Source organism: Schistocerca serialis, chromosome 4, assembly GCF_023864345.2.
Source record: "Schistocerca serialis cubense isolate TAMUIC-IGC-003099 chromosome 4, iqSchSeri2.2, whole genome shotgun sequence".
Lineage (NCBI taxonomy): Eukaryota > Metazoa > Arthropoda > Insecta > Orthoptera > Acrididae > Schistocerca > Schistocerca serialis.
Window position 1 is genome coordinate 34,397,194 of NC_064641.1, and position 27,444 is coordinate 34,424,637.

Consider the following 27,444-nt stretch of genomic DNA (forward strand, 5'->3'; position numbering starts at 1 on the left):
ACCCTGATTCGACGTTGTATATTTGTTGGGGCGTGCATACAGTATTTGTTACTCGTAATTCTACTGTCTGTACGTTCCAATCAAAAGAAGTACAATGGTGAAGAGTTGTGCAGCGATTAATTGTACAAATAAATTCGAGAAAGGAACGAATATTACATTTCACAGGTATGTGGATATTTTAAGTTGTTTTGTGTGTCAGTGCACTTGCTTAGTAAATGTTTTTGTAACACGGTATTAGCATAATGTCCGTGCATATATTTGCAGGTTTCCTTTCTCAAAACCACAGCTGTTACAAAAATGGTTGCACGCTGTCAGGAGGCAAGATTTCCGACCGACAGAATACCATTTTATAAGTTCCGATCATTTTGAAGAAAGTTGTTTCCTTGAAAATTACGTAAACCGCAGAAAGCTGAAAGATGATGCTGTTCATCCATCTTTCGTTTTCCAGACCATATACAGCAGAAGATAATTTTTTCTTTGTGAACCACATTTTATTTTAACTATAAACGTTGAGTTGCAAGCAACACGAAATTTGAGTTAGCAGGCTTTTTATCGTTATAAAATGCAACTGAATGTGTGTAATTGTAATCTGATTTCACAACTTCTCTCGATGGAACAGTTGTTGAGTTTTATTTATTATATGAAAAAACCATACATATAAACTGAAGTGTACATCTTCGTAAGTAAATATTGTGACTAATGCGATACTGGATACCTGCCTAAAGTCTTGTTTGTTGTAGCTGGCTGATCGGTAGTGGTTTCATGGTCTAGGTTACGTTGAAACTTGATAATTTGGTCGTGAGTTGCCAAAGCACTACACCATATATAACGCACTTTTCGTCATAAAATCTAAAGCAAGGTAGAGGCAGAAAATATCTATTAACATAGTGGGCAAATCTTCGAGTATTTTGATGCATTTTGCGTACATCTATCGTAAATGTACTACGAAAAATGCTAGGGGCCCAGTGCATAACTTTTAGCTACGGCAGATTCCATGTACTACGTAACATAAATTCATAAACAGTGACTAGTTGCTGTTTGTTCATAAACTAAAAACTATATTGTAATAACGTATTTAAATGAGGCATTATGTTTGTGACCTAACTCTAGGGAAGGCATTTTATAACCAAAAGCGATGTATAAACATTTGAAATCCGCGCGTCAGTTTACCACTCTAATGGCCGCCGGCCAGCTATTCAATTTGTCCGCTCTTCACAGTCGACCACTGGTGCTGTTGTGGGGGCCTGGACAAAACAAAACAACGCAATACAACACTTGTGTGGCGATTGCCGGAACTACAAAATATTACACTACCAAAGATGAGACAACTCTGTCAATTAGTTTGCCATTTATGGACTTTTAAACAGTGAATACATTTGTTTGGACCCCTCTGTATTTACACTGGCCGTTCATAAAACCTGTGGTTATCTAACTTCTGTGCGACAATGTTCAAGAGGATTGTTCTAGAAATCTCAGGCACATCAACAGAAAGTTCGGAAATTGTGAACCGACGTCTCACACGCACAGATTACTCAACGTGCTGCACAAGTTCCTCAGTCGCATCTAAATATTTTTCTCGACCACTCACATCAAGCACATCTGTGTCACCAGTCCTGAAGTTTCCGCACCATTCCCTCACAGAACCATCACTCGTAATCGCGTCCCCGCACACACGTCGCAATCGACGATGAATCTCGGCACCACTGACTCCTCCTGCTTGCAGGCAGCAAAACACAGAACGTAACTCGCAAGTACAGGGAGACACAATAACACCGTCCTTTCAGTCGTTTACTGCTTACACGCTGACGAACGAAAGAGAGAACCGAATGACGCAACGCGACCTTCAAGGTCTCATTTTTTTTTAGCAATGCAAGCGCCAGGAAGTTGCAAGTGTTCATTGGTTTTTAATAGCCTGTTGCAGGTTCATTTATAAATGTCCCTCGTATCTGTGGTAAATTTCCACTCTGAAGGACGTATTTCAAGTACTCTTTGTCAGAGTTCAAAATTCTTTTGTGTAAGAGAACTGACACGGCCGTTATATGCATCCAGTGACGTGAAAGAGTCGTTTAGATTAACTCGATAGCCGAGAGCGTATAGCTTCCTTTGCCGTATGCGATGCCGTTATCGCGTCTCTTGTCGAGCAACTTCGCCACTCATTTGCGTGACTCTCGGCAGCCGCTAGTGACGCAGTCACGGCAACGCGTCCGTAGGGTTCGCACGGCGGCCTCCAGTGGCGTGTAATTCAGACCGGCAGTTCCAGAACGCCCGCGGCACAATGATCAAACTCTTCCGCTTCAGTGGTGTCCTGAGGCAGCTTCTTGCCGTTCTGGCCGGTAAGTAAATACTTACAGCAGTCTGTAAGTACTGACTTCTTTACATCAAGTATAGGTAATTTCGGCAGAATGATTACCCATCTCTGCATGACTTTCGACGACCAATAAGTTTCATAAACTTCGCTGTTTTCGAAAAGTGGTGTTTCAACATTTTCAGACCGAAATATTTTTTACACTCGAGAGATACGTGACGTGTCAGTTGTTGTTGTACAGATACGTGGAACACCCGTGTGCAGGACTATAGACCTATATCTCTAACGTCGATCAGTTGTACAATTTTGGAACACGTATTATGTTCGAGTATAATGACTTTTCTGGATACTAGAAATCTACTCTGTAGGAATCAGCATGGGTTTCGAAAAAGGCGATAGTGTGAAACCCAGCTCGCGCTATTCGTCCACGAGACTCAGAGGGCCATAGACACGGGTTCCCAGGTAGATGCCGTGTTTCTTGACTTCCGCAAGGCGTTCTATACAGTTCCCCACAGTCGTATAATGAAAAAAGTAAGAGCATATGGACTATCAGACCAATTGTGTGATTGGATTGAAGAGTTCCTAGATAACAGAACGCAGCATGTCATTCTCTCCATTGAGAGAAGTAAGAGTGATTTCAGGTGTGCCGCAGGGGAGTGTCGTAGGACCGTTGCTATTCACTATATACACTCCTGGAAATGGAAAAAAGAACACATTGACACCGGTGTGTCAGATCCACCATACTTGCTCCGGACACTGCGAGAGGGCTGTACAAGCAATGATCACACGCACGGCACAGCGGACACACCAGGAACCGCGGTGTTGGCCGTCGAATGGCGCTAGCTGCGCAGCATTTGTGCACCGCCGCCGTCAGTGTCAGCCAGTTTGCCGTGGCATACGGAGCTCCATCGCAGTCTTTAACACTGGTAGCATGCCGCGACAGCGTGGACGTGAACCGTATGTGCAGTTGACGGACTTTGAGCGAGGGCGTATAGTGGGCATGCGGGAGGCCGGGTGGACGTACCGCCGAATTGCTCAACACGCGGGGCGTGAGGTCTCCACAGTACATCGATGTTGTCGCCAGTGGTCGGCGGAAGGTGCACGTGCCCGTCGACCTGGGACCGGACCGCAGCGACGCACGGATGCACGCCAAGACCGTAGGATCCTACGCAGTGCCGTAGGGGACCGCACCGCCACGTCCCAGCAAATTAGGGACACTGTTGCTCCTGGGGTATCGGCGAGGACCATTCGCAACCGTCTCCATGAAGCTGGGCTACGGTCCCGCACACCGTTAGGCCGTCTTCCGCTCACGCCCCAACATCGTGCAGCCCGCCTCCAGTGGTGTCGCGACAGGCGTGAATGGAGGGACGAATGGAGACGTGTCGTCTTCAGCGATGAGAGTCGCTTCTGCCTTGGTGCCAATGATGGTCGTATGCGTGTTTGGCGCCGTGCAGGTGAGCGCCACAATCAGGACTGCATACGACCGAGGCACACAGGGCCAACACCCGGCATCATGGTGTGGGGAGCGATCTCCTACACTGGTGATCGTCGAAGGGACACTGAATAGTGCACGGTACATCCAAACCGTCATCGAACCCATCGTTCTACCATTCCTAGACCGGCAAGGGAACTTGCTGTTCCAACAGGACACTGCACGTCCGCATGTATCCCGTGCCACCCAACGTGCTCTAGAAGGTGTAATTCAACTACCCTGGCCAGCAAGATCTCCGGATCTGTCCCCCATTGAGCATGTTTGGGACTGGATGAAGCGTCGTCTCACGCGGTCTGCACGTCCAGCACGAACGCTGGTCCAACTGAGGCGCCAGGTGGAAATGGCATGGCAAGCCGTTCCACAGGACTACATCCAGCATCTCTACGATCGTCTCCATGGGAGAATAGCAGCCTGCATTGCTGCGAAAGGTGGATATACACTGTACTAGTGCCGACATTGTGCATGCTCTGTTGCCTGTGTCTATGTGCCTGTGGTTCTGTCAGTGTGATCATGTGATGTATCTGACCCCAGGAATGTGTCAATAAAGTTTCCCCTTCCTGGGACAATGAATTCACGGTGTTCTTATTTCAATTTCCAGGAGTGTAGATAAATGACCTTCTGGAAGACATCGGAGGTTCACTGAGGCTTTTTGCGGATGATGCTGTGGTTTATCGAGAGGTTGTAACAATGGAAAATTGTACTGAAATGCAGGAGTATCTGCAGCGAATTGACGCATGGTGCAGGGAATGGCAATTGAATCTCAATGCAGACAAATGTAATGTGCTGCGGATACATAGAAAGAAAGATCCCTTATCACTTAGCTACAATATAGCAGGTCAGCAACTGGAAGCGGTTAATACCATAAATTATCTGGGAGTACGCATTAGGAGTGATTTAAAATGGAATGATCATATAAAGTTGATCGTCGGTAAAGCAGATGCCAGACTGAGATTCATTGGAGGAATCCTAAGGAAATGCAATCCGAAAACAAAGGAAGTAGGTTACAGTACGCTTGTTCGCCCACTGCTTGAATACTGCTGACGGGTGTGGGATCCGTACCAGATAGGGTTGATAGAAGAGATAGAGAAGTTCCAACGGAGAGCGGCGCGCTTCGTTACAGGATCATTTAGTAATCGCGAAAGCGTTACGGAGATGATAGATAAACTGCAGTGGAAGACTCTGCAGGAGAGACGCTCAGTAGCTCGGTACGGGCTTTTGTCAAAGTTTCGAGAACATACCTTCACCGAAGAGTCAAGCAGTATATTGCTCCCTCCTACGTATATCTCGCGAAGAGACCATGAGGATAAAATCAGTGAGATTAGAGTACACACAGAGACATACCGCCAATCCTTCTTTCCACGAACAATACGAGACTGGAATAGAAGGGAGAACCGATAGAGGTACTCAAGGTACCCTCCGCCACACAACGTCAGGTGGCTTGCGGAGTATGGATGTAGAACACACAAACCGAATCATACTGTATCAATATTCACTGTTTCGAGTCTTATCCCAAGTACTGCGACAGCGGGGAGCTTTCTGTTGACATTTGATAAGTAACATATTTTATGTGCGGATATTGTTTGATTTTCAACTCTGTGGCTTCTACGTTGTGACGAGTCTGTGAATCTTCTTCAAACATAGTCCACAAGGAAATATACAATATGCTGTCCCGCATGGATCTATTTTTGGTTCACTTTTGGTTATGAACCGCATAACTGACGTACAATAGAGAATAAGTGAGCGGTGGCACAGTCACGTCAGTTAAACGTGTTTGTCCAGCCATATCAGACACAGCAAGAACAATAGCTAATCAACCGTGCAGTTCGTTCCCACAAAATCACTCAAGTGTTAATCTTACATCTGTTCGTGTTACGGAATCTCAAACAAATAAAAACGACGTAGCTGTGTATTTACATTTATATACTAAATGAAACAGAAGAAAAAGATGACCTAGAGGTGCATATCGCCGTGATTTCGTCTTTTAAGTACTGACATGCATACATATATGGTAACTGATATTGCAGATTTCCACTTACAGCATTAAATGAAGGAAAAATGCAGCTAAAGCGACTACGTAATGTATTTTGGAAAACCGTACAAAAGGAATGTTATGTGGACAAGCTAACTGTATACTGTATACCGTATTCTTAAGAGATACATTGACACACAATTATTAAACTGTAATTTACACAGCCACAACACAAAGTATAAAAATAATGTTCATGTAAAAGTTGTTTCCTTGTTCATAGTTAAGGCGAGGCATCATATTCTGATGTAAAGTTGCCTACGACGTAAGATGAGAAACTGAGAATCCTTGCAAAGACTAAATATTTTTTTTTAATGTCACTAATCACATACTGCATAAAATAAATTGGAAAAATTGTTAAGTAATAATGCTCTTTCTGTATATAGCTCTTTAGATTACAATTTATAGAAAACTGTTTCCGTATGCCGGCTATCAATTTGCTCGTGTAAAAATGGAGCAATCAGTAGTAAATTAAGAGCAGCTGGGTAGCATATTTGTAAGCAACGAATTTTCAGTGCAGCAGTTTTTCTGTTAACTGTACTACATGCATCTGTAGACTTCTTAAAGCCTATGAGACTGTTTTGGAGTACGCATGAGTGAGAAAAAACTACACAGGTTGTTTCTGATAGCTACTCATCTCTATTAATTTATACTTTAACTCGTTTCATATTCTCGAATGTTCTCCTTCAGATTATGGTTTGCAGAATACGAGTAGGACTTGCTGCTATTAATTAGTAGTTTAAATGGCAAACATCATCGTCTCATCCATGCTTTGGAGAATGAGCTGATCAGCTGAATGTCCAGTGAATGTCCAGCTGAATGCCCACTAAATTTATAGGAATGAATCAGGGTTCCCTCTAACGTATGGTCTGGCGTTACCGTGTTATTAAAAGATAACAACCACGTCCACTGCGAAGTAGGTAGAAATTTCATTTGAAAGCATCCACAATTGGTAGCAACTGAGATTTCCGTGGTGCACCATCGTGTTTGGCCCACCGTTCATATTGAAAGACAAAATAAACCGAATGTCAGAAAATGGGAGTGGCCCTTTCCCTACCCCAAGCCACACTGCAAAAATGAACACAGACTCTGACAAGCAAATTTAAAGCGAGTAGCATTTACGAACAAATGCGCTCACGAGTTACATTTTACACTCTAGTTATTCAGATATACATCTTTGACGAGTCTATCGTGAACCAGTTTTGGAGCACCATAGTAAATAAACGCCAATAATGAAAGCGAAGTACCAAGTCAGGTCGTCCAAAATGCGTATCTCCCTGCTTCACGCGAACCTCTCCCGTTCAGGCACTTTGATTCTTAGGTGGAAGGCCCGTTTTTGACGATTAGGTATAGTTGAATCGAAATCGGTTCGTTGTAGAATGCCAGACATACTAAAGTAGAATTCAGCTGGCACTCAACATGGTCAGATGTTTAAGTCTAGACACGAATTCTTAGAAACGTTAGCAAGTGATCCTGAATTACTAATCTTGACGCCGCCCACGCCACGTTTTTATTATTTTATTTTTTGGCAGCTGGCTTCATCAACGCCCTCTTCAGGTCAGATTGTGATGTCAGCTTAGACACCAATGAAGGAGTAGTACAGTACACTGGACCCTATCAGCTGTGTAAACGAAACGATATCACTAGTTGCCGGCCGCGGTGGTCTAGCGGCTCTAGGCGCTCAGTCCGGAACCGCGCGACCGCTACGGTCGCAGGTTCGAATCCTGCCTCGGGCATGGATGTGTGTGATGTCCTTAGGTTAGTTAGGGTTAAGTAGTTCTAAGTTCAAGGGGACTGATGACCACAGATGTTAAGTCCCATAGTGCTCAGAGCCATTTGAACCATTTGACATCACTAGTCGCGCACCACTCTCTCCAGTCCACCCTTGGGCCGCCAGCGCCAGCCTAACATCTACTGGCTCCGTTCCATTCTAACACCTGTACACCGATACTCACCCTGGATCTCTTCTCTCTTTTGTATGGTTGTCTCTTAAATATTCAAAGAAACGTGCTCACATTGATCATTCGGCTCGTTACTAGTTCGCCGCGTAGATTGCCGCTCTCAGTTAAATTTCCTGCTATAGGTGTCATCTGAAAACCAAAACTATCACCTTCAACAGGAAAGAAATATGAAACTACCTGGTAGACTAAGACTGTGTGTAGCACGGAGGCTCGAGCTCGAAACCTTTGCCTTTCGCGGGCAACTGGTGCACCGACTCAGCTACGCGCTGCAGAGTGAAAGTTTCAATCAGGGAAGTATCACTTTCCAGTGCCGACCCACATCCGTTCATTGGTTGTAAATAGGCGCGGAGTTCCCGGAGCCGAAATCGTTCCACAACGACTCCAGGTGTCATATAGGCTTCGTAGCAAACATCGCCGAGAATGGGTTAACTTTGCTGTGTCTAGTGTATCAAGGGCACTTGTACCTGAATGTTACGTAAGCCAACCTTCCGGCTTCCCAGGGACGTGTCAGCATACGCAACGTTCCCACGGACACCATCATCCAGGGAGGCATTGTCCTTGTGGCTGAGGTGCCAGGTTCCCACGTTTCCTCTACAACCAAAGAATGACTGTATGTAGCTAACCGATATTTTCTTGTAAAAGCCTCTCTAAATCAGCCGTCGCATCGTCCCTTCATTTTGGTGTAAATATCGCACAACGACAATACTTTCCTCTTTACAGGAGGATCATCAGAATAATCTTACAATGCTGCGACCATATATGATCAATCGTTTATGTAAACTGATTACATCAGAGATCGTATTACGCTTCCTTAGAACATAACTGATGTTGCTTTCGTTTCTATAGAACATTCGTAGCACAGCAAGTTTCTATTACCCAAATTTTCATCGAGAGAATCAAATACCTGGGAAGATACACCCTTGATTAGTTGTCTGACGAAGTGAAACAGAGTTGAAAAGCTTCAGAAGATGTGGGGAGACGTAATCTAGCTGTTCATTGTGGTCCAGAGAAGGCTTAGCTAAAGAAAATAAAACTGCAAAAAAGCGACTTGGATTCGGTCAAGATTAGTGACGGTCAGATGTTTTCCTTAGGTGGATGGTTCCACTTTGGGAACAACTGGTTGGTTATTGCCGTAAATGCGTAACTGTGCTACGGAAAACAAGGTGTTTTAGAGAGTACAATTTCTGTGTAATATTCCAGCGGACAGAAACCTCTCTCAGATTAACGAGAAATCAACATCTCAGTAGGAGAGGAATAAGGAAGTAAGTTTAGAGTTTAAACTCATGGGGACAACAAGGTAGTTACACGTTGAAATTCATGGTGAAAATCTTATTTTGTACAGTGCTACTAGTTTCGGTCACAGACTATTTTCAAGCTTAGCAGGCATAAGTGGCTGGAATGTTATGCCGTGATGTAAACATTTACTAGTTGCTGTTGCTCGTAAGTCGTAGTCAACAAAACTGTCTACAATTTAATAATGGTATAGAGCAATTGCCGCCAAAAGGATTATTCACATCGAAAGTCAATAACAAACTAAGATAAACTTGAAAATGGGCTATGATCGAAACTAGTAGCACTGTTCAAAATAAAACACAGCTGAAGGTTTTCACCATGAATTTCGAGATTGTTTAGCAGCTGACTTTCCTCTTCTGTATGCATACGTGGAACACAAGCTCGTCTTACGAGATCACACGGCAATCGTGTTTCTGTATTCTTTTGTTTTTATAGTACGTGAAGTTCGAACAAAACCAGTCGATACAACTCTAAAAAATTCTCGAGAAAATCGAAATTGAAGTCTGCCAAGCTCTCTAATTTCCTAAACCTGGCCCGCTTTTTCTACCGGCAAGCGCCGGCACGGTAGCTCAGCGTATTTGGTCAGAGGCGGTCCGCCTCTGTAAGAAAAAAAAAAAAAAACACTGAGAGGAGGGATCAACAAATAAACTAGAACGGCCGTCATGCAATGTCCGCAAGTGGGACTGTGGTAGAGGGCTCGTCTGCAATGTGGATGCCCTGGGTTCGAGTCCTGATGATAGCAAATTTTTTTATAAGAGGTAATTTAATTGATTTATTCTAGCTAAAGTATTATTTTTGCCATGAGTGAGAAGTGCCTGACTTGCCGTAGAATTGTTAGTTCCGGGGTTTGGTGTGATGGATGTAGTAGTTTTTTTCACTGGGGGGACTGCAGTGGCGTGGGTGTTGGGAAAGTGGATCAGGCTCATCAGTGGTTATGTAGGATTTGCAGCAGAGATAGGAAGATAGTGGAACAGGAGGGGAAAATTGCTGCCCTTCAGGCTGAGCTAGATCAGGCTAGGGAAGATCTGGACTGGTTAAGGAGGGAGAACGGCAAAGAGAGGTGGGAAGTGGCAACAGGTAGCAGAAGGAACAGGCCTAGAACTAGGTCTGACAGTTTTGTGGTGAATGTCAAAAATAAGTTTGACCTGTTGCTTCAGTTAGAAACTGATGAGCCTCAAGCAGAGGTAGGTGTAGACAGGACACAACAAACTTTCAATAGGAAATTGAAAAAGAATGTAGGAAAGTCATTGAAAAGGAAGAAAGTTTAGTTGTTAGGCAGTTCTCATGCCAGAGGTGTAGGCCAACTTCTGCAGGAGGAATTAGGACCAGAATACCAGGTCACAAATTTTTTCAAACCAAGTGCTAGTCTGGATCAGGTGACAGAGGATTTAGGTTCACTCTGTAAAGGATTTACCAGGGAAGACACCGTGGTTATTGTGGGAGGGCCAGGGAACAGCATCGACAGAGATCCTGGGTACAGTATAGAGTGTGACCTGGTAAAGATTGCGTCGGCATCGAGACACACCAATGTTGAATTTGTATCTGTCCTGAGACGCCATGACCGGCCTCATTTGAACTCTTCTGTTGGGAGAGTTAATTTGGAGTTGGAACGGCTGCTTGGGTCGGGTGCGGGGGCTCATATTGGTGTGGTTCCTGTTGATTATCTCAGTAGGTGGGACTATACCAGGCACGGCCTACATCTCAACAGGAAAAGGAAGGGGAAACTGGCTGGGGTAATAGCAGGAAACTTAAGGGGGGAAGGCACTGCCATGAGTGATAAAATACCAGTGGTTACAGGTGTTGGAGCAGCACCTTTTTTAGGATAGGTAGGACAGAAAGATGTCAAGTTCTACGAGAGGTCAGGATTGAAACAAATCTTCAGTTTAGGAAAGAAATTAAACAGCACAATTCTGCACATTGGATCACCAATCACAGCTATCAATTATAAATTTTCACCAATCACCAGAAATTTTATCTCCACCAAGTTGTATCTCAGTCCTAGGTAATTGCATTGATGAATTAAAGTCACCCAACCCAGTTGACATAATCTGCCTCTCTGAACACCGTGTGACCACTGGTATAGGAACTAGGCCTAAGCACAATGGGAAACTCAGACAGGAGAGTACTGCAAATGTTAGAATAAGCAGAGGTTCTCAGAAAAGTATAATTAAAAATAATGTAAGTATATTTCATCAAAATATTGGAAGTTTAAAGAACAAAGTAGATGAGCTTCTGGTTTGTTTAGAAGATTTAGAAGCTGAGAATGAAATAGATATACTATGCCTGTCTGAGCATCACATTGTTACTGATGTGGATAAGGTAAATGTAAGTGGATATAAGCTCTCTGCACATGTAATGAGAGAAAATATGGAGAAAGGAGGATTTGCTATATATGTCAAAAGTTATCATTGTGCAAAAAGTATAGAAACAAAAAAGTTTTGTGTAGAGAAACATATAGAAGCATGTGCCTGTGAGCTTCAATTAAATAAAGGCACATTTATAATTGTAACTGTATATAGGTCCCCATCAGGAAATTTTCATCTATTTCTGAAAAATTTGGACTCCTTGTTGTGCTATCTGTCAGACAGGGGGAAGCAAATTATTATTTCCGGGGACTTCAATGTAGATTCTCTGAAAGAGGGTAATAGGAAAAATGACCTTGAAGTATTACTCGGTTCTTTCAATTTGACACCTGTTATTGATTTTCCTACTCGGGTGGTAAAGGATAGCAGTTCACTGATAGATAACTTCTTTATAGACCAAGATAAGTTTAACCAGATAAATGCTCAGCCTGTTGAGAATGGTCTTTCTGATCATGGTGCACAGCTAGTTACAATATATGACATAGCTCCATTCAGCAATACTAAACAGTCCTCTAAAGTAGTACGTTCAGTCAACGATTTAACAATTGCAAATTTCAGGGAAAGCCTACAGCAGATAGACTGGGATGAGGTGTACCGTGAACCTGATGCAAATTTAAAATATAATTTATTTCAAGACATTTTTGTAAATGCATTTGAAAACTGCTTCCCCAAGAAAATAGTTAAATATACTTGTAAGAAACCTTGTAACAAACCATGGCTTACTAAGGGTATAAAAATATCTTGTAACCGGAAAAGGGAAATGTATCTGACAGCAAGAAAGAGTAGTGACCCAGAAACTATCAAAAATTATAAAAACTACTGTGTTATATTAAGAAAAGTTATTAAAAAATCCAGGAGTATGTGTATCATGTCTGAAATCAGCAACTCTGATAATAAAATTAAAACAATTTGGAATATTATTAAAAGAGAAACAGGTCAACCAAGAGCAGAGGAAGACAGTATTACCATCAAATTGAATGAAAACTTTACGAACAAAAAGTCAGAAGTTTAAAATATTTTTAATAATCATTTTCTAAATGTTGTGGATATAGTAGGATCCAGGTGTTCATTAGAAGATGCTAGGCTGTTAATGGAAGAGACCATACCTATGCAATTTGATACAATTGAAATCTCACCCACTTCTCCCTCTGAAATTAGGAAAATAATAAACTTGCTTAAAAGCAAAAACTCACATGGAATTGATGGCATTTCCAGCAAAATACTAAAAGCTTGTTCTCAACAGATATGTAAGAATCTCAGCCACCTGTGTAGTAGCTCTCTGGAACAGGGCATTTTCCCTGATAGACTGAAATATGCTATTGTTATACCTTTGCATAAAAAGGGGGATAGATCTGATGTCAACAATTACCGTCCAATCTCCCTTCTAACAGCTTTATCCAAAATTTTTGAGAAAGTAATGTATTCAAGAGTAGCTTCACATATCTGTAAAAATGAAGTACCAACAAAATGTCAGTTTGGTTTCCAGAAAGGTTTTTCAACAGAAAATGCCATATATGCTTTCACCAGTCAAATTTTGAATGATCTGAATAACCGAACACCACCCATTGGGATTTTTTGTGATCTCTCAAAGGCTTTTGATTGTGTAAATCATGAAATTCTGCTAGACAAGCTCAAGTATTGAGGCATGAGTGGGACAGTGCACAAATGGTTTAATTCGTACCTAACTGGAAGAGTGCAGAAAGTTGAAATAAGTAGTTCTCGTAACATGCAAAGATCAGCACATTCCTCAAACTGGGGAACTATCAAGAATGGGGTTCCACAAGGGTCAGTCTTGGGTCCTTTGTTGTTCTTATTATATATTAATGACTTGCCATTCTATATTCATGAAGAGGCAAAGTTAGTTCTCTTTGCTGATGATACAAGTATAGTAAACACGCCTGTCAAACAAGAACTAACTTATGAAATTGTCAATACTGTCTTTCAGAAAATTACTAAGTGGTTCCTTGTAAACGGCCTCTCACTGAATTTTGATAAGACACAGTACATACAGTTCTGTACAGTGAATGGTATGACACCATTAATAAATATAGACCTTAATCAGAAGCATATAGCTAAGGTAGAATATTCCAAATTTTTAGGTGTGTCCATTGATGAGAGATTAAATTAGAAGAAACACATTGATGATCTGCTGAAACGTTTGAGTTCAGCTACTTATGCAATAAGGGTCATTGCAAATTTTGGTGATAAACATCTTAGTAAATTAGCTTACTACGCCTATTTTCACTCATTGCTTTCATATGGCATCATATTTTGGGGTAATTCATCACTGAGGAATAAAGTATTTAGTGAACAAAAGCGTGTAATCAGAATAATAGCTGGAGTCCACCCAAGATCATCCTGCAGACATTTATTTAAGGATCTAGGAATATTCACAGTAGCTTCTCAGTATATATACTCTCTTATGAAATTTGTTATTAACAACCAAACCCAATTCAAAAGTAATAGCAGTGTGCATAACTACAATACTAGGAGAAAGGATGATCTTCACTATTCAAGATTAAATCTAACTTTGGCACAGAAAGGGGTGAATTATACTGGCACTAAAGTCAATTTGGTCACTTACCAAATAGTATCAAAAGTCTGACAGATAACCAACAAGTATTTAAGAAGAAATTAAAAGAATTTCTGAATGACAACTCCTTCTACTTCATAGAGGAATTTTTAGATATAAATTAAGAAAAAAAAGAAAAAATATTTAAAAAAAGAAAAAAAAAAGAAAAAAAATGAAGTTGTTATATTAACTTAAGTATGTTGTTAAATTAACCTAATTATGTCATGTATTGGAAAATTCGACTCGTTCCACATCATTACGAAATATCGTATTCATGATCCATGGAACTAGTATTAATCTAATCTAATCTAATCTAATCTAATCTATGTTCCACGAGCATTTCCATGAAGCATAAAATACATAAATTAATTTGTAATGTTTTTAATTTAAGCAGTCGATATTAACCATCTTCTAGAAAAAACTGGCAACTAACAATTTATATTTGCAATAAAAACTGGATTTTGGATTTTTGTGTGCAATATTTAATTACAAATACTGTAAGAAGAAACGGAGTTTTCAGAAAAATGACAATTATAATTTTGATGAAATGAAACAGAAATTCTGACATCGGCCGCATTCAGGCACTGAAATGAATTCAATGGCAACAAGTAAAAATATCTGCCGAATCGTGACCCGAACCAGGATTTCCTGCTTTACGCACCCGACTGTGGAGGATGTAAGAATTTCTGTTTCATTTCATCATGTATATGCACGGTTGCGCAATCAAGAATTGTGTCTGTTCTCTCGGACACGTATAAATTAGGTATGTGTTAATTAGCATATATTCGATGGATTTTATATTGAATACGTAGGTGTTCGAACTGAAAGAGGAAAAAAAACGAAAAAAATAATGACGAAACGAGGGCGGAAACAGCGATCTAGCGATTTCCAGTCTTGAGTATTACTGATTTTTTTTTCATCTTAAATATTTTACGCTTCACAAAAATACTCGTAAAGCATGCACCTTGTTTAAAAATTTGCATCCGACGGGAATGGAACCCAGAACTCCAAACAGTAGTTGAGCATTCTATGCCTGTCGAAGAAACGACCTTGCTTTAAAACGTTTATGCGCTCGGAAAAAATCAGAGTCGATTTTCTCGAGAATTTTTGAGAGTTGTATGGAACTGCTTTGGAATACTGATGTTTGAGCTCTGAACTTCACGTGCCATAATCGGATTGCTGTGTGGCCGCATTATCAGACAGAATCAGGCATGAAATCAGCCGTGATTTATTCAAAGAGCCATGTCGGAGTTCACCTGATGCGGTTTAGGAAAAGCGCAGAAAAACTAAACCTTGACGATTGTCAGGAGAATTAAATCCCGTGTTTTCCGTCCACGAACACACTGTTAAATACCCGCAGCACAAGCCATATATTGAACTTTGTTAAGGTCAACAGTATCAGAAGCTGGTGGCTGATCAGACAATACCACTTCCATGACGCGATTCTAAAAGCACCTCGAAGTGTAGTGTTAAAAAAAGTCCTCTTATAGCTGTGGACATTTTTCGATTTATTATTCCACGTCTTTTTTAGTATTAAAATTGATTCCACAACTTTTACTGGGATCAAGACAATATTCATTTATATGGGGGTGTACATTTCTACGGCGATCATCATTATCATTGTTCTACAAACAATGGAGGTGATATAAATACCACATTCTTCTGTATATCAAAGATATTCTAAATATAATGTCAGAGATAAGTAATTTCCTTGGATGAGTATGAAATGGTCTAACATAAACTTGTTGTTGTACGAGTTAAAGCTTGATCTATGAATGTGGATTCTTTCAGATATTTTTTTGGAAAACATAATCTGGGGAAGCTAATTTATTGTAACTCTCCTCATCTACATTATTTTCACATGAAAAAAGAATAACAATTTTAGATGTGCCCACACATATTTTCACGTTAAATCTCACACATTTGCTGAAGTGAAATAACTGACCTCTTCAGCGCTACTTCAAAATGCTGCGTATCATCACGCAGCATACGAGCTCCTCCGCATTTTTTGATTATGATATTTATCCACGCATTTATTATAGCGATAAAACAATTACTTCTTCTTCTACCCTAAAATGACGTTCTCTATACGTGGTAGATTCGGTGATTAAGCTTATCCGTTACAGATGTTTCAGTATAAGTACAGAAAGCTGCAACCAGTCTCTTTTTCGAAATAGTTATTTATTCCATGAACCGGTTTTCGAACTTTTTCAGGCTCATCTACAGGTGAAGTTCAGTGGTTACATAACGTAAGGCTGGGTGTTGGCTCTGTGACAAGAAGATGGAACATGCTTTAATGCATCGGCCAGAGTACTGTTTAAATGCCGATTTAGATCCAGCTGTGAACTTCTTCTCACCTTAATCCCGAAGCTTAGAAGATGGCAAGGCCACTTTTTATCAGTTACGTGCCTTTCGCTAAAACGCGTTCCTTTGCGAGGTCACGTACCTTTTCATACCAGTGACAACAAAGCTGCGGCACTTTCTCAATGTCGCAGACTAACCTCGACCGGTCGTCTACACCATAGAACTACCATTTCAAACTGATTGCTCCAATATCCCACTATATCAAATGTTGTCGTCTCATTCTGAAAACTAAAATTTACGTATAGCAACCAAGAGTATGGCGCCGAGAGGAAGACCATATCACACTTGATGTAGTAGTACACAGCATTTCAAAAATTACACTACTGGCCATTAAAATTGCTCCACCACGAAGACGTGAAATTTAACCGACAGGAAGAAGATGCGGTGATATGCAAATGATCAACTTTTCAGAGCATTCACACAAGGCTGGCGCCGGTGGCGACATCTACAACATGGTGACATGAGGAAAGTTTCCAACCGATTTCTCATACACAAACAGAAGGTGACCGGCGTTGCCTGGTGAAACGTTGTGATGCCTCGTGTAAGGAGGGGAAAAGCGTACCATCACGTTTCCGTCTTTGATAAAGGTCGGATTGTAGCCTATCGCGATTGCGGTTTATCGTATCGCGACATTGCTGCTCGCGTTGGTCGAGATCCAATGACTGTTAGCAGAATATGGAATCGGTGGGTTCAGGGGGGTAATACGGAACGCCGTGCTGGATCCCAACGGCCTCGTGTCACTAGCATGGTTGTAACGGATGGTGCAGCCACGTCTCGATCCCTGAGTCAACAGATGGGGACATTTGCAATACAACAACGATCTGTACGAACAGTTCGACGACGTTTCCAGCAGCATGGACTATCAGCTCGGAGACCATGGCTACGATTACCCTTGACGCTGCATCACAGACAGGAGCGCCTGCGATGGTGTATTCAACGACGAACCTGGGTGCACGAATGACAAGAAGTCATTTTTCGGATGAATCCAGGTGCTGTTTACAGCATCATGATGGTCGCATCCGTGTTTGGCGCCTTCGCGGTGAACACACATTGGAAGCGTGTATTCGTCATCGCCATACTGGCGTATCACCCGGCGTGATGGTATGGGGTGCCTTTACTCGTCTCAGTCACCTCTTGTTCGCATTGACGGCACTTTGAACAGTGGACGTTACATTTCAGATGTGTTACGACCCGTGGCTCTACCCTCCACTCGATCCCTGCGAAACCCTACATTTCAGCAGGACAATGCACGACCGCATGTCGCAGGACCTGTTCGGGCCTTTGTGGATACAGAAATTGTTCGACTGCTGCCATGGCCAGCACATTCTCCAGATCTCTTACCAACTGGAAACGTCTGGTCAATGGTGGCCGAGCAACTGGCTCGTCACAATACGCCAGTCACTACTCTTGATGAACTGTGGTATCGTGTTGCAGCTGCATGGGCAGCTGTACCTGTACACGCCATCCAAGCTCTGTTTGACTCAACGCCCAGGTGTATCAAGGCCGTTATTACAGCCTGAATCACATTTCAGTTCTAGTATAATATATTTGTCCAATGAATACCCGTTTTTCGTCTGCATTTCTTCTTGGTGTAGCAATTTTAATGGGCAGTAGTGTATAAATTGGGATATAGAAATAATATCCTTGGCAAGTCACATCAAGTAGCGATACTTCTTGTGGGTAATTAGCCGACTTGTTGAAACCACCCCTAAATGTTTACTGCTAAACTTTATTTCAGTCAAAGACAGTAGCGGATTTAAAATTTTTTCACACCTAGGCACACTGTAAAATATCCGCCATTCCAAATATAAGTTTTAAATAATAAATATATTTTTCTTAAATTACAGTACTCCAAGTTGCAAATAAAAATCACATTATAATAAGGAATTTTTAAATTTAATATGAAAAAATAAACAAAACTCACCAGTCAGCAAAGTTTGCATGTGACGTTGATGGCAGCAAACTCGTTAATCATACCTTCATAGTTGAGGCGGTCGTCAGTTAGGTCAGCTCCGATGTGAAGAATGGACAAGGCGTTCAATCCCTCCTCAGACAAGGTACAAGGTAGGTATGATTTTAACCTTTTAAGAGCCGAAAACGAGCGTTCTGATCACCATTTTGTAAGTGCCGTACATAGAAACTTTCTAAGAGCTATGTCAACATTCGGAAACATGGTCTGTAACCTCTCCTTTCGTATAAATTTACTAATTTCGACTGGTACACCAATAATATCACAGGGTTTCAAAAGTGTCGCGAGTGGTACAGATTCACTTGGCAAAAAAGGTTCTAAATCATTTTCATATGATGCTTGGAGTTTCTGCTGCGCGTTCAGAAATAACGTCTGGTGAACTATTCTTAAGTTTTCAGTAAACTACGAAGGTGTCTAACATTGTTTTATAACTTTGCTTACTCCTCACTAATTCAGCGTACAAGTTGCCGAGTTCTGGGAAAAATATTTCGTTACTAAATTTCTCCCTAGCAATAAGAAACTTCTTCAGTGTTCGCCTCTTCATCAATATGATGTTTGCTTTTCCTTGATCTTTTATAGGCGCATTCATAGTCCACATCAGTCATAATCTCCATGGATTTATTTTCATAATAGTCGAAAATCCCACGAACAGAGCTAATAAACCTTACAAGTGATACGTGTAACTCATGCACTACACCAGTATCACTTTCTACACTTTGAAAGTTCACATTTACACTATGAAATCTCTGGAGTATATCCTTCCAAACTGTTATCTTTCACGACAGCTGCAGTGATAGACTTGTCATTAGTACAAGCTAACTCGAAATCGAATCAGCAAAATTTTTCGTAAAAAACTTACCTACTCTGCCAAACGCTTTCACAACATTAGCTTCTCATTCTCGCTTTTCCTAAGCTCATTTCCGAAATGTTGTCCCACTTAAGTTTGCACCTACGTTTTTGTCACTCTTATTCACGTCAAAGATGCTTACGAAACTCGCCGCGCGGGGTAGCCGAGTGGTTGCTGGCACGGTAGATGGCTCTGAGCACTATGGGACTTAACTTCTGAGGTCATCAGTCCACTAGACTTAGAACTACTTAAACCTAGCTAACCTAAGGACACCACACACATCCATGCCCGAAGCAGGATTCGAACCTGCGACCGTAATGGTCGCGCGGTTCCAGACTGTAGCGCCTAGAACCGCTCGGCCAACCCGGCCGGAGCTGGCACGGTAGCTCAGCGTGTTCGGTCAGAGAGTTAGCTGCCCTCTGCAATAAAAAAACTGTCAATGGATCCACGATGACAAAAAATGGCGATCTGAGGCGGCTCCCCCCTTCGGAGGTTCGGGTCCGCCCTCGGGCATGTGTGTTTGTCGTCCTTAGTATAAGTTAGTTTAAGTTAGATTAAGTAGAGTCTAAGGTTAGGGACCGATGACCTCAGCAGTTTGGCCTCATGACGCCTTACCACAAATTTCCAATTTTTTTCTTACGAAATTGTCAACTAACACAAAAGGAAGTAAGTTTGTAAATAATAGGTATCCAGTTCAAAATCATGCCACACGGCGCACGAGCACAAAGCTTTTTACTTTAAACACGGCAGTCAGCCAACACCAGCACAAACGGAAATAAGTGACACAGAAGTAGATAGCCTCACAGTGGCGAGGCAGCTTCAAACACTTAAGAAAGGCAAGGCTTCCGGTCCAGATTGTACACCACTCAGGTTCCTTTCAGAGTATGCTGATACTCTACCATACTTAACAATCATATACGACCGCTCGCTAATAGAAAGATCCGTACTCAAAGACTGGAAAGTTGCACAAGTCAAATCAATACCCAAAAAGGAAACAGGAGTTACCTGCTGAATTAAAGACCCATATCACAAACGTCGATTTGCAGAATGATTTTGGAACGTATGCTGTGCTCGAAAATTATGAACTCTTCGAATAAGACGATTTATTGACAAATAACCAAACATAGATTCGGAAAATATCGCTCTTGAGAAACAAAACTAACTCTTTATGAGTATTAACGATAGGGGACATCAAATTGATTCCATGTTTTTAGTTTTCTCGAAGGTTTCTGACACCGATTCTCACAAGCGACTTCTAAGTAAATTGCGTGCATGTGAAGTATCGTCACAGTAGTGTGACTGAATTCTTGATTTCCTGTCAGAGAAGTCACAGTGGGTATTAACTGACGGAAAGTCATCGGGTAAAACAGAAGTGTTGTAAGTCCTCTGTCGTTCCTAATCTACGAAAATGTTCAAATGTATGTGAAATCTTATGGGACTTACCTGCTAAGGTCATCAGCCCCTAAGATTACAGCCGGCCGCTGTGGCCGTGCGGTTCTAGGCGCTGCAGTCCGGAACCGCGGGACTGCTACGGTCGCAGGTTCGAATCCTGCCTCGGGCATGGATGTGTGTGATGTCGTTAGGTTAGTTAGGTTTAATTAGTTCTAAGTTCTAGGGGACTGATGACCTAAGATGTTAAGTCCCATAGTGCTCAGAGCCATTTGAACCATTTTGAACCTAAGATTACACACTACTTAACCTAAATTATCCTAAGGACAAACACACACACCCATGCCCGAGGGAGGACTCGAACCTCCGCTGGGACCAGCCGCACAGTCCATGACTGCAGCGCCTGACACCGCTCGGCTAATCCCGCGCGGCTTCCTAATCTACATAAACGACTTAGGAGACAATCTGATTATCCCTCTTAGATTTTCTGCAGATGATGCTCCGATTTACCGTCATGTGAAGTCATCAGATGATCCAAACGAATTACAAAAGATATCTGTACGGTGCAAAAGTGACAACAGATTCGAAATCATGAAAGGTGTGAATTCATCAACATGAGTACTAAGAAGAATCCGCCAAATTTCAGTTACATGATAAATCACAAAAATGTGAAGGCTTCAGCTGACCCAAACACTTGGGAATTACAAACGCATAACTTAAACTGGAACAATCAAGTAGATAAGTTGTGGGGAAAGCAAATCAAAGACAGGCAGAACACTTAGAAAATGTATGGCAACAGGTTTACTAAAAGAGACTGCTTACACCAGCCGGCCGGAGTGGCCGAGCGGTTCTAGGCGCTACAGTCTGGAACCGCGCGACCGCTACGGTCGCAGGTTCGAATCCTGCCTCGGGCATGGATGTGTGTGATGTCCTTATGTTAGTTAGGTTTAAGTAGTTCTAAGTTACAGGGGACTGATGAACTCAGCAGTTTAGTCCCATAGTGCTCAGAGCCATTTGAACCATTTTTTGCTTACACCAAGGGTCTCCGCCCTCGTCTTGAGTACTGCTGTGCGGTGTGGAATCCGCACCAGATAGCATTGATGGAAGGCATCCATAAAGTTCAAAGAAGGGCAGCTCGTTTTGTACTATCGCGAAGTAAGGGAGAGAGTTCTACGGATTTGATACATGAATTGGGGCGGCATTCATCAAAATTTCTGTCATCAACTTTCTCCATCTACGTAGGGAGAAATGATCTTCGGAATTAAATAAGAGAAATCAGAACTCACACGGAAAGATTTAAGTGTTTGTTTTTCCCGTCCGCTGTTCAAATGGTTCAAATGGCTCTGAGCACTATGGGACTCAACTGCTGTGGTCCTAAGTCCCCTAGAACTTAGAACTACTTAAACCTAACTAACCTAAGGACAGCACACAACACCCAGCCATCACGAGGCAGAGAAAATCCCTGACCCCGCCGGGAATCGAACCCGGGAACCCGGGCGTGGGAAGCGAGAACGCTACCGCACGACCACGAGATGCGGGCCGTCCGCTGTCCGAGAGTGCAACTGTAGAGAAGTAGCTTAAAGTCGGTCCGATGAGTGCTCTACCAGGCACTTAATTGTGAATTGCAGAGAAGTCAACTAGACGTAGATGCACATGAAGTTCGTAAATTAAAAGTATCCAGTTCAAAAGCGTCCCACACGACAGACGAGCACAAAGCTTTTTACTTTAAACATGACAGTGATCAACTGCCTAGCCTGGTTTACGTGAGCGAAATGTGCTATGAAATGAAGTCGTTGAGACAGGAACGACGACGTAGAAGAATGTAATTTAATTGTCGACACCTTCTCTATTCTCAATGAACAGGAGTTAGAAGCCGACAGCATTCTCGGAGTAATAACATTTCAAAGCTCATATTGTCGAGTGTCGTGATAGCTTGCTTTACAGTATTATTGAACAATTTCATAAACACGATTCGAGACGGAAATTGTTTGGATTTCCATTGAGTCACCAAGTAAAGTAATAATATTTCAAAGCTCGTATTATCGACTGTCGTTCTTACGCCTTGTTTAAACATATGCCAAGTGGGCCTACATGTAAATCCCCCTGTGACCAGGGACTGCTTTGGGCATAATAACCGTTCTTGCAGGGCCAAGAAAGTTTTAGGCGCTGCACGGTACGTTTAGATGGTGATGGAGGTGAAACTATGCTGTACTATTAGCCCTTTCTTCTGTAACACTTGTACACGGCATCATCAAAAAGGTCGACGCAGTTTAAACATAACGGTAGGTTACAGACGCACAAGTTTTAATTGAACAGTAGAACAAACGCCCTTTACGTGATAACAGTAATGGAAAACCTTGTTTTGAAGCCTCAGATCATTTTTGAGATATGCGTGTATAGATTACCTGTGATATCTTGAACAATGTGAACACAAACAAGAACACCATTATCAAGACAATGTATTGTATGTAGTGCACTCACTTCTGCTCGAATGCGCAGATAACGTGGTTTGAGATACCAAAATGAATTTTGGGCAAATGATAGCTTGCAAAACACAGAGTATGTTGCCACATAGCTGACATGCACAACTTCCTTATCTACTGCAATATACGAGTCGCTATACTTTTTTTTCAATGAAATAACTAAATTCTTTGAGGTGTGATCGATAGCGGGTCAAATGATAGTATGTATTTGTAACCATATAAATGAAGGAATGACATTCCTACTTTGTATAGAAAGTATCAGCTTTTGTTAAGCTGCAGACCTTATTGGCCCTGAGTTGTTTGATTAATACATGACTGTTTCAGGATTCTGTCCCAATTGCAAATGTCTTAACGCGTTACTGAGGTGAAATTGTGTAAACCCTCCATCTTTTGGGAAACGAAGCTAATTATACCAAAAAGAGAAAGAAGAAATTTGTACAAGACAGGCGAAAATAAATCGCTTCCTCTGTTGCAATTTCAGCGTATCCTGTAGCCTTTGCAATTTTAATAACAATCGGATGAATTGTGGAGTTATGGGTTGTACTAGCATAATGTGTTAATACGATTGTTGCAGACTAGCTAGCTGTAGCTTACCAGCTCGGCAAGATGGCAGCTCGTGTGAAGGCTCGTACTGCAGAACTACACCTCCCTTATTGAGCTGTCCCGGCCGCAAGCGAGCAGCAACCACTATTGTTCTCCCCTATCCTACTGCCCCGTCAGCGCAGCTAGGGACCACGTAACATTGCACGCACTCTAAATCTACGTATCAGATCTTATAGGGTTTTTGTAAACAGGAGTGATTAGCGCTCTTTTCCAGGCACGTGTGGTTGTTTGCTGCACAAGAATTTCTCCAAAAACACGAGTTAGGAATGGAGAAGATTTCACAGCGTATTCATTGCAAAATCTAATTGGAAGTCCATTGGATCGTTGTCTGCAACTGATCTCAGGAATAGGCCTGTATAGATTTAAATCCCCATTAAGTTACCCTGATTCTGTTTTCAAATGGTTCAAATGGCTCTGAACACTGTGGGACTTAACCTCTGAGGTCATCAATCCCCTAGAACTTGGAACTACTTAAACCTAACTAATCTAAGGACATCACATACATCCATGCCCGAGGCAGGATTCGAACCTGCGACCGTAGCGGTCGCGCGGTTCCAGACTGTAGCGCCTAGAATCGCTCGGTCACCCCAGCCGGCGATTCTATTTTCCTATGATTTCCTTAAATATGAAGAACATTATACCACCGGTCTGTATTTTAAATTACTTGATTCTGAACTACTAGTGTTGGACACAGCCCGTTCTCGAGTGCATTTGTAGCAAACGATATGGACACATCGTCCTCGTCTCGACAAATAAATAGCATACCATACATATTTGCACAAAGCACGGTTGTCAGAGTTCACCATCTTGTAATGCATAGCTATAAATCGTACATAAACGTACTTATCCATGGGACTGCCACATTTGTATGACTATGAGCAGGAAAATTACTATCGAGACAAGGAGATGTATCCACATCTGTTGCTATAAATGAATTCAGAATAGGCCACGCTCGAAACTAGTAGTTCCCAATAAAGTAATTTAAAATACGGCCCATTAGGATAATGCCCTTTTTCAAAAATATCGAGACTATGGCTCTCATCCAGAAGAAAATTTCCCTAAATTGCCTAAGGTAGATTTGAGGATAGTTTCGTCTGGAAACCACACGCGTGTGGCGGCCGGAGTGAGTGACAGTTGGGTGGCTCAGGTAAGGCTGGCTGTGATGGGTCAATATATTTGCAATTCAACCCCCAGGTCGTGGCTGCAGTGCTTTGGTGGCACGTGTCAGGCAGTGTTCCGTCATGGAAGCAGTACTGGTTGAATAATCGGCTCTGTCATAACAAGCTACAGCAGTGAAGAGAGTACTGGAAAGAAAGCCAATACTTTCCGTGACAGACTGATATCGACTGGCGAAGCGTGCTGGTGTTAGCAGCAGCCCAGTGCATAGACACTGTGTGGTTCCCTCAGGCGACGGCGGTATATCTACAACTACATCTACATTTATACTCCGCAAGCCACTCAACGGTGTGTGGCGGAGGGCACTTTACGTGCCACTGTCATTCCTCCCTTTCCTGTTCCAGACGCGTATGGTTCGCGGGAAGAACGACTGCCGGAAAGCCTCCGTGCGCGCTCGAATCTCTCTAATTTTACATTCGTGATCTCCTCGGGAGGTATAAGTAGGGGGAAGCAATATATTCGATACCTCATCCAGAAACGCACCCTCTCGAAACTTGGACAGCAAGTTACACCGCGATGCAGAGCGCCTCTCTTGCAGAGTCTGACACTTGAGTTTGCTAAACATCTCCGTAACGCTATCACGCTTACCAAATAACCCTGTGACGAAACGCGCCGCTCTTCTTTGGATCTTCTCTATCTCCTCTGTCAACCCGACCTGGTACAGATCCCACGCTGATGAGCAATACTCAAGTATAGGTCGAACGAGTGTTTTGTAAGCCACCTCCTTTGTTGATGGACTACATTTTCTAAGGACTCTCCCAATGAATCTCAACCTGGTACCCGCCTTACCAACAATTAATTTTATATGATCATTCCACTTCAAATCGTTCCGCACGCATACTCCCAGATATTATACAGAAGTAACTGGTACCAGTGTTTGTTCCGCTATCATATAATCATACAATAAAGGATCCTTCTTTCTATGTATTCGTAATACATTACATTTGTCTATGTTAAGGGTTGCCACTCCCTGCACCAAGTGCCTATCCTCCTATCCACTGCAGATCTTCCTGCATTTCGCTACAATTTTCTAATGCTGCAACTTCTCTGTATACTACAGCATCATCTGCGAAAAGCCGCATGGAATTTCCGACACTGTCTACTAGGTCATTAATATATATTGTGAAAAGCAATGGTCCCATATCACTCCCACGCCAGAGGTTACTTTAAAGTCTGTAGACGTCTCTCCATTGAGAACAACATGCTGTGTTCTGTTTGCTAAAAACTCTTCAATCCAGCCACACAGCTGGTCTGATACCCCGTAGGCTCTTACTTTGTTTATCAGGCGACACTGAGGAACTGTATCGAACGCCTTCCGGAAGTCAAGGAAAATGGCATCTACCTGGGAGCCCGTATCTAATATTTTCTGGGTCTCATGAACAAATAAAACGAGTTGGGTCTCACACGATCGCTGTTTCCGGAATCCATGTTGATTCCTACATAGTAGATTCTGGGTTTCCAGAAATGACATGATAAGCGAGGAAAAAACATGTTCTAAAATTCTACAACAGATCGATGTCAGAGATATAGGCCTATAGCTTTGCGCATCTGCTCGACGACCCTTCTTCAAAACTGGAAGCCAGCGAGCCAGCAAGGTGATGTCGTCAGCACGGCAGCTTCAGCAGTGATTCAGGAACAGGCCGGGGGATGTACGTTGGACAGCGCACTGTGCCAATGGTAGCTGGCCCGCTGCTCAGCAGGAAGTGCGTTGGGTGCGGCAGGATCGAAGCGCGCCCAGCCAGCATGAATGATGGCTGTGGCGTGTGCCGTTATGCCCAATGCCGCACAGCGACAGCATGTGCCCACGCGAACAACGAGCAGCGACAGGATTTGCCCACTGGGGAGAATATTAGATACAGGCTCCCAGGTAGATGCTATTTTTCTTGACTTCCGGAAGGCGTTCGATACAGTTCCGCACTGTCGCCTGATAAACAAAGTAAGAGCCTACGGAATATCAGACCAGCTGTGTGGCTGGATTGAAGAGTTTTTAGCAAACAGAACACAGAATGTTGTTATCAATGGAGAACGTCTACAGACGTTAAAGTAACCTCTGGCGTGCCACAGGGGAGTGTTATGGGACCATTGCTTTTCACAATATATATAAATGACCTAGTAGATAGTGTCGGAAGTTCCATGCGGCTTTTCGCGGATGATGCTGTAGTATACAGAGAAGTTGCTGCATTAGAAAATTGTAGCGAAATGCAGGAAGATCTGCAGCGGATAGGCACTTGGTGCAGGGAGTGGCAACTGAGCCTTAACATAGACAAATGTAATGTATTGCGAATACATAGAAAGAAGGATCCTTTATTGTATGATTATATGATAGCGGAACAAACACTGGTAGCAGTTACTTCTGTAAAATATCTGGGAGTATGCGTGCGGAACGATTTGAAGTGGAATGATCATATAAAATTAATTGTTGGTTAGGCGGGTACCAGGTTGAGATTCATTGGGAGAGTGCTTAGAAAATGTAGTCCATCAGCAAAGGAGGTGGCTTACAAAACACTCGTTCGACCTATACTTGAGTATTGCTCATCAGTGTGGGATCCGTACCAGATCGGTCTGACGGAGGAGATAGAGAAGATCCAAAGAAGAGCGGCG

General features: G+C 42.4%; 1 protein-coding gene across 1 annotated transcript in view; it reads left to right on the forward strand.

Annotated features, from left to right (window-relative positions):
• The first annotated feature begins 2,205 nt into the window (after window positions 1–2,205).
• LOC126473892 (facilitated trehalose transporter Tret1-like) overlaps window positions 2,206–27,444 on the forward strand; it is a 140,089-nt gene continuing 114,850 nt past the window's right edge. The window contains exon 1 of the mRNA XM_050101232.1: window positions 2,206–2,333. Coding sequence (XP_049957189.1) covers window positions 2,276–2,333 — 58 coding nt within the window. The 5' untranslated portion in view covers window positions 2,206–2,275. The remainder of the gene's footprint in view (window positions 2,334–27,444) is intronic.